This window comes from Hemibagrus wyckioides, linkage group LG02, assembly GCF_019097595.1.
Source record: "Hemibagrus wyckioides isolate EC202008001 linkage group LG02, SWU_Hwy_1.0, whole genome shotgun sequence".
Lineage (NCBI taxonomy): Eukaryota > Metazoa > Chordata > Actinopteri > Siluriformes > Bagridae > Hemibagrus > Hemibagrus wyckioides.
Window position 1 is genome coordinate 6,811,435 of NC_080711.1, and position 14,993 is coordinate 6,826,427.

The 14,993-nt window shown below is 40.6% G+C and overlaps 1 protein-coding gene across 1 annotated transcript in view; it reads right to left on the minus strand.

Annotated features, from left to right (window-relative positions):
• The window catches only part of plcl5 (phospholipase C like 5), a 98,487-nt gene that overhangs the window by 33,562 nt on the left and 49,932 nt on the right, over positions 1-14,993 (minus strand). The window contains exon 2 of the mRNA XM_058409208.1: positions 1,043-3,532. Within this exon, the coding sequence (XP_058265191.1) occupies positions 1,043-3,532 (2,490 nt within the window). The remainder of the gene's footprint in view (positions 1-1,042; positions 3,533-14,993) is intronic.

Here is a 14,993-nt window from a genome sequence, read left to right on the forward strand (position 1 = left end):
AAGCATCTATTAAAACTCCAGTCAAGACTGCCTTAAAGAAGGTCTTTTGCCACCATGGACCAGTACTTATTTTATAATCAGTCAACACTGTGCATAAACTAACTCCTTGGTTTTAATAGGCACAGGCTTGCACCAATATGCAAATACACCATTCAGGCATAACATTCTGATCTGTTAGTGGGTGGGATATATTAGTCAGCAAGTGAACATTTTGTCCTCAAAGTTGATGTGTTAGAAGCAGGAAAAATAGGCAAGTGTAAGGAATTGAGTGAGTTTGACAAGGGCCAAATTGTGATGGCTAGACCACTGGATCAGAGCATCTCCAAAACTGCAGCTCTTGTGGGGTGTTCCCGGTCTGCAATGGTCAGTATCTATTAAAAGTGGTCCAAGAAAGAAACAGTGGTGAACTGGCGGACAGGGTCATGGGCAGCCAAGGCTCACTGATGCACGTGGGGAGCAAAGGCTGGCCCTTGTGGTAGCCAGAAGGTAGAATAGAAAGGTGTCAGAATAGAAGTAGAATAGAAAGGTGTTGGTCCCCCTTTTGCTGTTTTGGCAGCAAATGGGAGACCAACACAATATTAGGCAGGTGGTCATAATGTTATGCCTGATTGGTGTATAATCTAATAATAATATAAGTAATAGGGGCATGATGACCAGGCTGTGGTGTATAAGCCTTGGGATTATTTTCAATGCTTAAACATTTGTGGAGGAAAATCAAAAGATCAGAGGTGGAGATCTTCAGGAGGTACTGAAAGATCTTCAGGAGGTACTGAAGATACCAAAGAGTGGTAGATAGATACAGCCTTTAGACCTTGCAAAGTTTCTTGTCCAGTATGACTAGCCGGCTTCACTGCAGGCTAATAAAATGACCTCAAAATCAGATTTGAAAAGGAGATTTCTTTTCTAAGCAGACCTTCATGAGGTAATTTGCAGAATATTATGGTGCCTTGTGGCCATTCTTGTTTCTTTTCCTTGCATCGTGTATGATTCAATTTTAGTTACTTCCAACAAAAAAAAGTTTGTTGTAAGGTGTAAGCCTTACCTGCACGTTTTCCCGCAAATCTGTTGCCTCCCGAAGTGGCTGCGTGGAAGCCCTGAAGAGTTCATCTATCACTTTGATCCCGGTGGTCTTGGTTGAAGTGTACTCCCTTGCCTTGCGACCCTTCCTCACCGAAAGACCCCTCTTGTGAGCTTTGCCCCCACCACGTCTGTTCGTAATGGCCACGTGAACAAATAACGTGGTATTGGGCAAAAACTCTCCTGTAAGTGACTGCAGTGGTACATGACGATATCCAGGCTGCAGACACTCAAAGGGTATGGTGTACTGGCCAATGAACTCATCCCCAATGTAGTCATCATCAAGAACCACAAAACGCAAAACTGCTAGTTCAGGGAGATTGATCTGGAACTCGAAGCTTTCATCAAAAATAGGATTGTCACCACTCTGTGATACAGTCTTTGTGCGCTGCTCAGCACAATCAGCAGGGATCCCGTGGATCTCTACGTATATGTATGGCTCTACGACGTCACCTTTTGCTGCTGAACCACGAGGTTTTGGCAAGTTTTGGCCACTGATCACCTTGATATGGAGCAGCTGGGCAGATACACCAGGCAAAGAGTCACGGGCATTGGCACTGAAGTACGAGACCTCCTCGCGCATTATGGCAGGGCGAAGCACATAACCACAGTTGCCATTTTGCCTGAACCAACCCAAATTAAGGTCCATCATCAGGCCTGGTGTTTGGTAGTTCATAGCCACGATCTGACAGCCACATTTCCAAAAGTCCTGTGGGTTCATATTGCTGGCATCAATGCGCATGGGAGTTGGGTATACTCTTGATAGAAATCGCTTATTATAACTCACAAAGTCCTCAGGGTACTCATTAGCAAAGCGATTAGCATCCACCTCATTGAAGGAGCATATCTCCCAGTATTTTTGTTCCCTTTTTGAGGACTCAAAATCTCTAAATTGGACCGATTTGCAAAGGGTGACAAGATCTGACAATTCTTTACAAAGTTGCAGCCTCTTGCAACCAAAACCATTGAGATGGTCCTTCTCGTCTGCTCCCACCACACGCCGTGACATCTCAAGCCCCTCTTCCTCATCAGTCACCTCCCCTTCAGAATCTTGTATGTCTGGTGGAAGGCATTTCCCTTTCAGAAGTATCTTGCCTTTTAGTTTCTCTGGCGAGGGCAGATAGTTTTCCTCAGGACTGGGAGGCTCTGTGTGGAGTTTGTCCCCCAGGATCTTCTTCATGTGCTGGGCCATGACCCTCTGCTGTGGAACACTGCAGTGTGTCACTAGGCACAGAATAAGTGGGTACTCTGAGCTCTCAAAGGCATACTGGTTAATGACATCCAGGACTTTTGAGAAAGCCAACTGGGAGGCCACAGAGCTGCCTACGTAGACTACAGGCTCACAGTCAGGGCCATCCCATACCACCACCTCTATGCTGCGGCAGCCCATGCGCAAGGCACGGACATAGCTGCTAATGTCTGAGGACCCCCAGTAATGGTCCTCCAGCAAAGAAGCATTGTGTGAGGAGTTGATGTAATAGTGAGACAGAGGTTGTGTCATGTCCTGACAAACGCTTTTGTGCTGTGGGTCAAAAATGTGGCACTCCGATGACAAGAGGTAATGTGTAAAACCGTCGATAGATAAGTAGCCGTGATCGCGACCTTCAGCCGACGGCTCATATTTTCTCACAATTTCACGGCACATCTCTTCTGTCACTCCCTCAACACCCTGCTCAACTTCCACAAACATCATTAAGTCCTTTGAATCCAGGTACTCCTTGTTGCTAGAGAACTGCACAAGCAGGAAAAATATCTCAGGTCTTGTGCACAATTCACAATATGATTCTACGAACAGATCTAGGTCAATGGCCTCGCCATAGCGTTCTTTGGCTTTCTGAAGTTCTTTAAACTTCAGCTCAATCCGTGACTCCTTCATGCCCGGATTGAGCCCCTTGATAATCTGTGTGGCACGGAACAGGTCGATGTATCCCTGCCTCCCGACATCAGCCAACTCGAACACTGAGCCAATCCAGGATGTTCTTAAGCTCGGCTGAGTGGCTTCAACCACTCCCACCATGTGCCTCCCGTAAGAGACCAGATAGCGCAGTCCCATCACCCAGGTGCTGACAACATCTGCTGTACTCGCCACTAAATCCAAAGACTCGTAGTTGTCTCCATAAATGATCGAGAAAGCACACTCTTCTGGAAACTGATCTGAGAGACCGTTGCTGCGTAGGACGGGGGTCTTCTTTCCTAACCGCACCTCTTTGATACTTTTGATCTCCAGCTTAGCCTTTTCAGAATCCTTTTTCGAAGGTTCCCAGCGAAGCCAACGCAAGTCTGGATCTAGTAGGAAGTACCGGTTGTACATGCGTGAGTTGGAGCGGACCTTTTTCATCTCGCATCCCTCCAACATAAAAGCCATGCAGGCTGCCGTGCTGTTCATCTTACGGTCGCTCGGCATGGAGCTGAACGACACCGTCTTCTTCCTCACCTGTCGCTGCTTTGAGTTGTTCTGCAGAGAGAGAGAGAGTAAAACAGGGGCTGTTAGTATATCTAGCATGGGTGAAACTATAGACACAAGACTTTTGCACCATATATTGCTTGCAAGGAAGCCTTATTTTTTGATGGGTCTCAGAAGATTGCAATGCACAGATAAAAACATTCTTTCTGAGACCCTATGATACAAAGGTACTTAGAAATGAAACTGAGCGAGTGACTGAATATTTAGGTCAAACCACAAAAACTGATACACTTCAGTGACAGGAATAATAAAGAGAAAGCAGATGCATGCTAGAAGCGATGTGAAGTGAGTTCAGCTGACAGCAATTTTGCGGGTTTGTGTCTTTGTCCATCAGTTTGATGAAGAGTAAAAGGAAAGATCTGCAGGAGAGCCTGCAGAGAAAATGATCTCTGTGCCGACTTCTGCCTTGTTGATGATCGGGGGATATACAATGTCTCTCTCTCTCTCTCTCTCTCTCTCACACACACATGCACAGTGAAAAGTGAAAAACACATTGATATACAACTCAGTACAGAACAACCCATGCCACAAGCTGTTTACATCTCTGGGCTGAGAGAATGTATCATGTAAACATCTTCACATCTTCAGTGAAGAACACAATAAGCAATTTAATCTCTCTCTCTCTCTCTCTCTCTCTCTCTCTCTCTCTCTCCCTTTCAAACCCATCCTTCTTAATTTTAAAGCACAATAAAAATCTCAATATCAAAAAACAATCTTTTTTTCTGGGCCATATGTAGGTTTTTGATATACGCCGCCAGGGCTGTGTACTGAATATTCTCCTAAGAGTATTGTGTGTGTGTGTGTGTGTGTGTGTTCATGCATTTTTCTCTCTGAATTGATGCTTCTTGATGAAAAGCTCTGAGGTGTAAACACCTGATTATGAATCTGGTATTATGACTAATACATCTCTCTGTTTTCTCTCTCTCTCTCTCTCTCTCTCTCTCTCTCTCTCTCTCTTCTCACAGATGGGGTTAAAGAGCTTCCTCTGGCCTGTGTATCCATAATGACCTCAAGGGCAAGAGAACAGAGGAAAGACAGATGAAGGGAGGCATGCTCTTTGGCACTGAACACACACGCACACACAGGCACACACACAGGCACACACACACACACACACACACACACACAGTATGCCTGTTGGTGGAAAAGTCAGCCTGGATTTCACACATGGTAGTGCTGCGTGTCACCCTGTAACACAACATTAAAGGCATAACAAATATGCCTTTATTTAAATATGCCACACACACACACACACACACACTGTTCAAGGTTCTATGTGTGCGTTCTCACATTTTACACATTTTATAACAAGAACCCAAACAGGAACGGCACTAGAGGTTCTTGTTCTAGTTCATGTCTCACAAGCTTAACAGGTGACAGCAGTGATGATGAAGGAGACTGCCTCATCATTACAAGCAAGAAACAGAGTCATAGTTGAGTTCAACATGGCCGTGTTTGTTTTACGGTGTGTAATGACCGAGACGAATGTATTCATGAGAAGGCTCGCTAACAGGCGCACAACAATAACGAAGAGAAAATAGACAGCATGATGAAGCTTCAGCCTGTTAATAAGATGACACAAAATGTAAATAACATTGTAAGAAATGTGTGTCAAAATGTATTGCATAATGAATTATCGCCAGCCTTAATGTCGTGAAAGGAAGCAAAGACGAGTGCAGACTTTTATTGTACAACATGAACTGAAAGTGTGAGTAGAAACAAAACAGAACGACTGAGAAACAAGACTGGGGCTAACAGAGCTACAGAACATCAACAAAAGCTTGATTATATGATGCTAAAATAGAGGAACTTGTACAGATGTGCTCATCGGGGGAAACAGGAAACGGGAGAGGGTGATTCAGACATGTGACTTGTGGAACTGGGGATGATGGGAATTGTATTTAAGTGCTGACTCGGCATGAGACTTAGCACATGTAGATATAGGTATGTATAAAAATGTATAGCTTAATCCCTCACTGAATGAAAAGATTTCAAGAAAGTGGGAAAACATGATGTTTCATCATGCCACAAAGTCGATTTTAACAAATGTAGAGGTTGCACAAGGCACATGCAGCACCTAGCAAAACTTTTTCGACTCTTATAAATAAAAACTTTTATTCTCTGTTTGTATAGCAGACTGTCAACCTTTTAACAGCTTCAACAACCGTGCTGTGGAACTCACAGCCCCATGCACTCGTTTTTATGGTCTCACTGATACTGCTTTGTCCTTACATCCTCTGTTTGCTGTAAAAACAGCACGAGTTCCTCGCTAGCAACCGAAATAAACAGAGTGGAATAAACGATTGCTTAGATGTATCAGTATCAGCCTCAGTATTGATGAGTGAGAGGAAAAAAGAAAAAAAAGAAACATGCTCATACTCGGCTTTAAAAATGGTATCGATCCAGCCTGAAAAGTACAGAACTCCAATCTATGGTATTTGTCATGTGGTCAATGGTTTAAAAAGGGGATACTGGTACAACGTTTTGAATGATTATGATGTTTCCAGGGTTGGTCTGTCACGTCTGCAAAGGATGGTGCCTCGATGCTCCTACAAGCTCCGGTGTGTGTGTGTGTGAGAGAGACAGAGCTCTGTGTATTCCAGCGTGATTCCTCTTTAAGTGTGTCGCCCTACAACACTGCAGTCAAGGTTACTCTAATGCGGAAGTAGGTTCCGGTATCCAGGGAACAGTGTAGAACTCGTCCATCCCATAATATACCTGCTGTAGCAGCATCACACTTTACAGCCTCCTATCCCTCGCTCTCCTTCACACCGAGTCCCACTGCCTGCTGCATTCAAGCGTCCGAGTTACCTTAGTGTTCTCTTTATCCTGACGAAGCCTTGAAGTAGAGTGAAATTTCGTGGAAAAATTATCAACATTTAACAGAGATCCAACATTTTCTTGATTTTCTGCTTATTAAGTGCTTCATGTTGGTCAGTGTTTTGCGATGGAGCTGGAGATTATCCCAGGAACGCTGTGCTTGAGGTAGGAATACACCCTGGATATCAGCCCCCCCAACCAACGCACACACACACACACACTGAGAAATTTAGCACAGCCAATCCACCTACTAGAATATTTTAGAAGCTGAAGGTAAATCCTGATGGCAAAACACTGCAAGAACCTGAGCTCACGATCAAACTATTGACCCTGGATGAAGCTCCAAGGGCAACACCACCCCACTGTACTAGCATACTGCAAACTATTACAAGAATCAATGAAAAACAAAACCTTTGCTGCAGAGAAATCAGATTTTAAAACCCAGTCAAGGTACTGACCTTGCACAAAGGACGGATATGATGCTTTAAACACACACACACACACACCTTTTGACAATTTTTCCTCAATATCATATACACATATCATCCATCTCTTTCTGTTACAATGGCAATGCTGTGAATGTAAACGACTTCCAGATGTTTGCGGCTTCTTTACCTCTCTCCCGCTGGATCGTTTTTGTCCGAACAAATTTGACATTAGCCAGTTGTTGCTTCTGGCAAAACCATGGCTGTGACCAATGCACTCAATTCGTTGTTGGAATGAATTGGTCTCTGGCTTCAATAAAGCAAAAGATTTAATCTTTGAAATCAAGTGAAGTAGAAAAAAATGATAAATAAAATAAAAATAAAATAAAATAAATAAATAAACATTGTAAGTAACTATTTATTTATTTTTATTTATTTGTTTATTTATTTAGTTATTTATTTGCTCAGACGGTGTTTGTTTTTTTATCATGTGGTTAAAAAACTGTGACTAGTGTTTATTGATGATATGGAGCATTTACTCCAATCCTCATGTTCAGTTAAGGCTTTATCCAGTGGTGTCTAGTAGTAAAGTAGAAAAATTTTGTTCTTATATTTTAAGGAATTTGTATTTTGGTTAAGGATAAACATTTCTGTACACAGGTTTTCTACATTCTTTTGCACGGTCAGTGTTCAGTGCGCGCCGAAGTGAAGCTCTCATGCATGATGGTTTCTCTGCTCAAAACTCATGCACTCATAGAATTCACACACCGCTCTGCAAGCTCATGGTCATGCTCACGACCTCAACTCAACACACTTACAGTAATAGAGATATATACTTTTCTTTTTTTGGTTACATGTTTACTGGGGTGTGGTGGATTAGTGGTTAACACAGTTGCCTCCCACTGATAAGGTTGGGGGTTTGATTCTATCTCCACCCTGAGTGTGTGTCTCACTTTCAAACCACATCTAAAGACCTACATCCTCCTGAAGTACTTAAATTAGCTCTTTTAAAAAAAACTGTGTTGTCTGTGTGCTTTTTTTGCTAACCTACTGCCCAAAAGATTATAGAGTTTTTAGACTGATGAATTCTTAACTCTTCCATGGCATAATGAGCCATGTATTTGCTCTAGAGACTTCAGACCGTTTCTGTATAAAGGCAATGTATAGAAATGTTCTCCCTGTGTTCTACCACTGGGTATTATCCCCCTGTATAATCCCCCTGTCAAAAATATGTGTTGTGGGCTGAGTGGCATCTCTATAACTTGTCTGTAGTTTGTGTGTGTGTGTGTGTGTGTGTGTGTGTGATTGTGCCCTGTCCAGGGTGTCCCCTGCCTTGTGCCCTGAGTCTCTAGGTTCCTCTCATCCCTGTGTAGGATAAACAGTACAGAACATTGATGTATGGATGGATAGTTGGTTGGATGGATAGATAGCAGGACGGAGGGTTGGATGGATGGATGGATAGTTGGTTGATTGGATGGATGGATGGATAGTTGGATGGATGGAGGGATGGATGGATGGATAGATGAGTGAGTGTTACATTTACATAATCAAGCATACCGTTCCCCGCCCACCACTAGTGTTGCCCCGCCCACCGTAAGTGCTTTCAACCTCTGAACCGCAATGGCTGGGTTTCAAGATTCTACTCTATGTTAAGTAGAATAAATGTGGTATTAATATAGCATATCACATTCACACAAGTGGAATTACTGAAGCACTGCTATGATTTGAATAAAATAGATCAGTAAATTTAATTTTTTACCATGACACAGGAATAAGAGGTACTTTACACTTCTCTTCTTTCGCTTATTCCTGGTCCCAGGATTGTGAGATTGTATTCAAAAGAGCACTGAAACCGTCTATAGGATTACACCGAGATGAAACAAAGCTAAACCCGTATCAACAGGGCCGATTATTACATTCCACCAGATCTCACATGAGAGCAAAAAAAAAAAAAAAAACCCTTATTACTCACTATGCTGATCTTAATTAGGGTTAATTAAAACAGTTCTTCTTTGTGACCCTGGAGTTCCTCTGCTGCACTCATGGCTCTGAATTGGGTCTAATAATCTTCTCACTTCCACATGCCGTTATTTATCCCATCCTTCTGAGGGTTTCACTGCTTCTCAGAAACACAGTTTGGACATCCTTGACCCGTTTAATAGAATAATAATAATAATGGAAAAAAGACCCGAGATCCTGGCCATGTGGTTACAGGCCAGATGTGTGAACACCCACACAAGCTTGTGCTTTTCATTACGCCACTTATTATCATTCCTGCATTGCTTTAGGACAGAGTTTCTCCAGGAGTGTTACTTCATAAAATGCTCTGATGTTTTTGCTTCTAATTAACCCTTTAAACTCCACGGAGCTGGACTTCCAACTCTACGATGAGTCGACGATGAGGCTGTGGATATTATACAGATGATGGACATTGTTTTAGATAGTATCACTGCACATTCATACCCCCCCCCCACACACACACTGTCCCATTATTTATGACTTTACTTCTGACTGCTGTACATTTTCTTCACACACATTCATCACACATGCCTAATGTTTTTCGTACAGTTCATCTGTACAGAAATCTCTGTAAATAATTTGGAGATTTCAGTACTGAGTAATAATTTGAGCAATAAAATCAAATGTATTTAGCATTTCCTAATTGTAATAATAATATTAATTTATTTCATTCAATTTATTATGTAATTAAATCATTTACTTTCAGTCTATAAATCAGCTGAACAGGGTTAACACACATTAAAAGCGACCTTGTGAGTCAGAATAAAAAATAATAGTGTTAAATATCATGGAAAAAAATAATGAAAGAAATTCGTTTTCTCCTTCTTAGGAACTTCGATCATTTTTTTAGCCCCATTTTAGTTCCAGCTTCCACACTACAAACAGTGGAAAAAAAACCCTATAGCAATAAAATTTAATATATTTAGTTTCGTTATTTTTTTTTTTAAATATTAAAATTATAATATTCAACATATGACTGTATTATATCTGACTCAAATATTTCATTTTTCGACTATTTGTTTTCCCTATTTTTATTTTTATTGCAAATTTCACTTTATTTCCTTATATATTTCATTTTATTTCTATTTTTTTATCTTATCTTACAATTCATTCCTTTATTCGCCTGTTTTTATTTTTCTGACTCTGATTTTTGTAACTCTTTTTAGATAACAAGGTCAGTCATAAAAAGCATTTGTCTTACTGTGTATGATTGTCTATGTGATTTATAAAATTGAAATTTGATTTCAGTAAAACAAATATAAGATGATTAGGTATTTTTCAAGCTTGAAATAGTTCTGTTGGTTGATAAGATATATATTTTTTAGCATTTATTTCTAGAAATAAGGCAATAAAATAAAGTACAGGCTGTCCAATACTCTGAATCTTCGTTCTAGCTGTTGCCTTTTGTTCCAGACTTCCACTCCTCACTCTTCCACTCTTAAATAACTATTTATTATAGTTACTGAATAAAGGCAACTTTCTCCTTTACAACATCAGAAGGATTTGTCCATTTCTATGTTCAGTCCCTGGTCAATTGGACACTGGTCTCCTTCATTTCTCTCCAGGCAGCTCAGCCTCTCAGCATCTATCATTCCACTTCTATACCTGATCAGAATGCAGCTTTGTGACGTGTCATCAATCTTCGTTCGTTCTCCTATATCACCCCAAGGATGTCTACAGACCCACATCCTTCCTCCTCAGCATCACTTTTTTCAAATCCCCTATAGGAGTCCTGCTTTACCTTGCAGCAGCATAGCAGATCTAATCCTCCAAGACCAAATCCACTCCCATCAATAAACGCTCATTAAATTCATTCCCAGTGTTAACATGACCGAAATACTGCTCATCATTCTAATTCAGACATATTTTTTTACTTGCACTTCACAAGCTGCATGTGCTCAGAGCTGCACAATTAACTGGATATTACCAGAAATGGCAATTTCACCCTCTACAACTAATTAGTAGCGAAAAGCATCAATTAACCAATGTTTGTTTTTTATTTGTAGCGCTCCTTCTCTCTGCCAAATAAGCCACGAGTTTCGTAACAAATCCCCAAGAGTTTGCATTTGGTCGCATGCTGAGCGTCGAGAGGCGGCTGAACGTTTTGTGACATCCTGTTCTGTTCAGACGAATTCTAAGCGCTCTCGCAGAGCATGCTGGAAGTGGCCACTCGAATACACTGAAGCGCATTATTCGCTGATAATAGCTGCAATCACAGTAATACTCAAAAAACATGTCTTTTTATTTTGTTGAGCCTTTTGTGCATGTGAATGTGTGTGTGTGTGCAAATCGTGCAATGTTCCACTAAATGCCTTAAAATGACTCACCGCCTTAAAGTCAATAAACGCCGAACGACCCGATGAAGTACAGAGTGTTTGGAGTCCAGCCATCCATTTAGTTTGGAGCAGAACAGCTGTGAAGTTCAGTCATCACTCTCAGCCTCATATATCATTACTGTCCTGCTGGCAGGCAGCATACACTCCTGAAAGCACCATCGATACGTCTCAGCTGCCCAAATCGCTTTCTATCTACTGACAATCAGGTTGTAATGAGCAGCGAGGCTGAAGTCTGTGGTTTAAAAGTGGGGGAAGATCTGCTTTCCGGTGGAGCACATCACTTTTTCCAACGTTTCATCATTAGGTGTTTATACAGTGACGTGACCTGAGGCGAGATACGTATTGGGGATGTGGTAGCTTAAGGCGTTGGACTACTGCACTACAGAAGGATGTGAGTTTAAATCCCAGGTCCACCAAGCTGCCACCTCTGGGGACCTTGAGCAAGGCCATTAACTCTCAGTTGCTCAGATGTATAAAATGAGATAAACTGTAAGTTGCTGTAAATAAGGGCATCTACCAAATGCCAGAAATGTAAAGATGTTGAAATACCGGCTGCATTGTCAGTCATCTAGTGTAACCCCCCCCTGCTCTGAGCAGGTCTCAAACCCAGGTCTCCAGGATGGGAGGTGGGCGCACTAACAAGGATTGCAGCCACTCTTGAGATCAGGGGAGTGAGGTATATCCTCACAGCACCTACTGCTCACGCCTATCCGGGTCATGGCACCAATGTAACCCCCCTCGCACCTGCTCTGAGCAGGTCTCGAACCTGGGTTTACCTTCACAGCACCTACCACTGGCCTCGGTTACACTTACCCTCCTAAACCTCACTCCCATCCGGCTCACGACACCAACCACATTACACGACATGTAACCCCCCCTGGGTCCGACTCACACCCGCTCTGTGCAGGTCTCGAACCTGGGTCTCTGGTATGGGAGGCGGGCGCACTAACAAGGAGGTTAAAGACTGATAAAAATCAGTTATTAAGTCTAAATGAACCATACACATGCCTTAACGTGTAAGGACAAACATTTTAAAAAAAATTATTATAACGCATAAATCTGATCAATATTTCAGCTTTAAAGTGATGTTTTCCGTGACTAAAAACATCGTCAATAATATTCTTCTTGTTCGCATATTATTTCTTGCAATTTTCCTTAAAGGAAGAAGCAAGAATGGAAAATAGAAAACGAAAATTCAGCTTGTCGTGTTACAGAGAAACTGGAAACTCCCCCGTCCTGATGTCTGACGTAGCTACAGCTTTATTGTTACAAAGCACTGATGCTGGAGACTCTTTCCATCGGCATCACATCACAGAAGATTTCCACACACGGAGTTTTCCTGTGCGGTCGTCCCAGCGTAAACCGTTACCATAGAAACGGTAACGTATCAGATAGTGAACGATACGGAAAAGATATAGGAAATAAATCCACACCTTTAGTTCAAGCAGATTAGAAAATCTAACGTAATATAAAGCAAAAAATCAATTGTATTATTTACATTAAACTACAATCATGACATCGAGGACATAGTATAAATTTTCTTTTCTTTTCTTTTCTTTTCTTTTCTTTTCTTTTTTTTCTTGCAATAGCTTCCAATCACAGCACACGTGTCAATGAAGAACTAACAGGATAAACTCTGAAAAACCAACCCCCAGAAAAAATAAACTAAATAAATAAATAATCCGTTGTCCCTTTATGACTGTGGAGTTTTCGCGAGTTAAAAATGGAAGCATGATCTTTGGTGTAGGAGTAAACACGCTCGATGAAACACACCAACTAACACACGATGATGTTCAGTGAACGAGGTTACACGTGGGAGGAATAATTGGCAGGTAAACCGGCACCTGTGTGGGAGTAATGAGAGCGAGCAAAAAGTGTTGAAAAGAGTAAATAAAAAAAACGAAATCAGCCAAAATACAATGGGTTTGAGAGCTGTAAATGATCATCATGTGGACGCTAAACATTTCTCAGTTTGGTGATGATGAGACGGTGAAAATAATAATTAGTTCACCGAGAATGAGAGAAGAGCAAAACATCTCTGTTTGTATCGGCTCTCGTTCTGACACAGATAAACTGTTTTCCTGTGTGTGTGTGTGTGTGTGTGTGTTATGCAAGCGCATGCCGGAGCATCTCTCTCTCTCTTTTTTTCTTTTTTTTTAATAGAGCAGCTCTGGGGTGTTGGCTTTTGTTTTTGCTGTGTGTGAGAGCAGAGTTTCTCTGGCGTGAAATGACGCAGTCCTCCCCTGGAGTGAGAGAAACCCACTCATGGCTAAAAATATCAGCAGTGAGGTTCTCCAAGCCTGCTCACGGACGTCTCACACATCATCCCCAAGCTCAGGTTTGAGAAGAAACTGTGGTTGTGAACCCGATCGCTTTTAATAGCTCCGACTGCCACGACGTGTTAACCCAGTTTTACCGAGTCAATCCATTTCACATGCTCTGCTATTGGATTACATAAACCATCCAAGCACCTTTCCTTCAGTGGAATAAACCACTCTATTGATATTACACTGCTTCGCATAAGTATTTGCCCCCTTCTCTACCAAAGATCATCTTGAAAATAGTCAAATATTTCCTGTGATAAGATTTACAATAAACCTCTGGATATCTGTATTGATTTTTAAGCCTTAAATGTATTTAATTGGCTTTTTTTTTTTCTAAAAATATGCAATTTATCAGCCAGTAGAAATATTTCAAGCTTGAAATGAGTAAAAATGATATTATATTTATTTTACTGAAATTACATTTCAAATTAACATTTTTTGTGTGTGCTACAAGCCCTTTTATGTCACATATACAATCATACACAGTAATGCTATTTAATGCTATTTATCATTATTATAATTCTAAAAATATTCCAAAAATTGAGTCAGGATAATTAAAAAATGTCGGACAATGGAACGAAGAGTGAGATAAGATAAAAAAAAAAAAATAGAATAGAAATGTGTAAGGAAATAAAGTAAAATTTGCAATAAAGTAAAATAAAATAGTCGCAATACGAAATATTTAGATATGTTGATAAATATTATCATTCTAATAAAAAAATACTAAATTACTAAAATAATTAATTAATAAATTAAATAGGTAAAAAAAAATTTTTTGCTGTTTGTAAAAAAATAGCACATGGTATTGGAGAATTTGTGCCATCCTGACGATCCTGAGCAGAAGAAAATGAATTTCTTTTCTTCCTTTTTTGAAAATATTTAACACTATTTTTTATTCTCACTCACAAAGTCGCTTAAAATGCGTGGTAACTTTGTTTAGCACATTTATAGACTGAAAGTAAATGATTTAATTACAAAACAAATGAAATGAAATAAAATAAATCATGTCCTGAATGTCGTTAGCATGGCTGCTATTTAGCTACGATTTTTCTGGAAGTTTCTGGGGGGTTTTTTCACAGATAGTTTAACTGCATAATATTTCTTCATGTTCCTTTCCTTTCAGATTTTTTTCCCTATATTTTATCCTTCGTTTTTCCCCTCTTTTAATTTTCCTTTCCTTTTCATTTTATTGCGTCGTTCGTGTTTTTCCGCTTCATTATTAGGACGACAAAAAACACAATTTGTGTATTTTGTTCATTCAGTTCAATTAAAAAAACGATTACTTTCAGCTCTGTGCTCGTCCTCGTTTAAGATTAAAATGCATCCGTAGGAAAGGAAATGATTTCATTTAAATGAAAAAGCGTTACAAGAGCTAAAACTTCACACCAGTTGTGCGATCAGCTCTGGCTAATTCCTCAGAGTTTCTGCTTCTAAATGCTAACAACGTCGACCTTTATTCAGGAGACCCCGTGCTACTGAACTCGAAGTATTCCTGAGGAGACCTTCGGTGAAAAGGTTCATCTAAAGA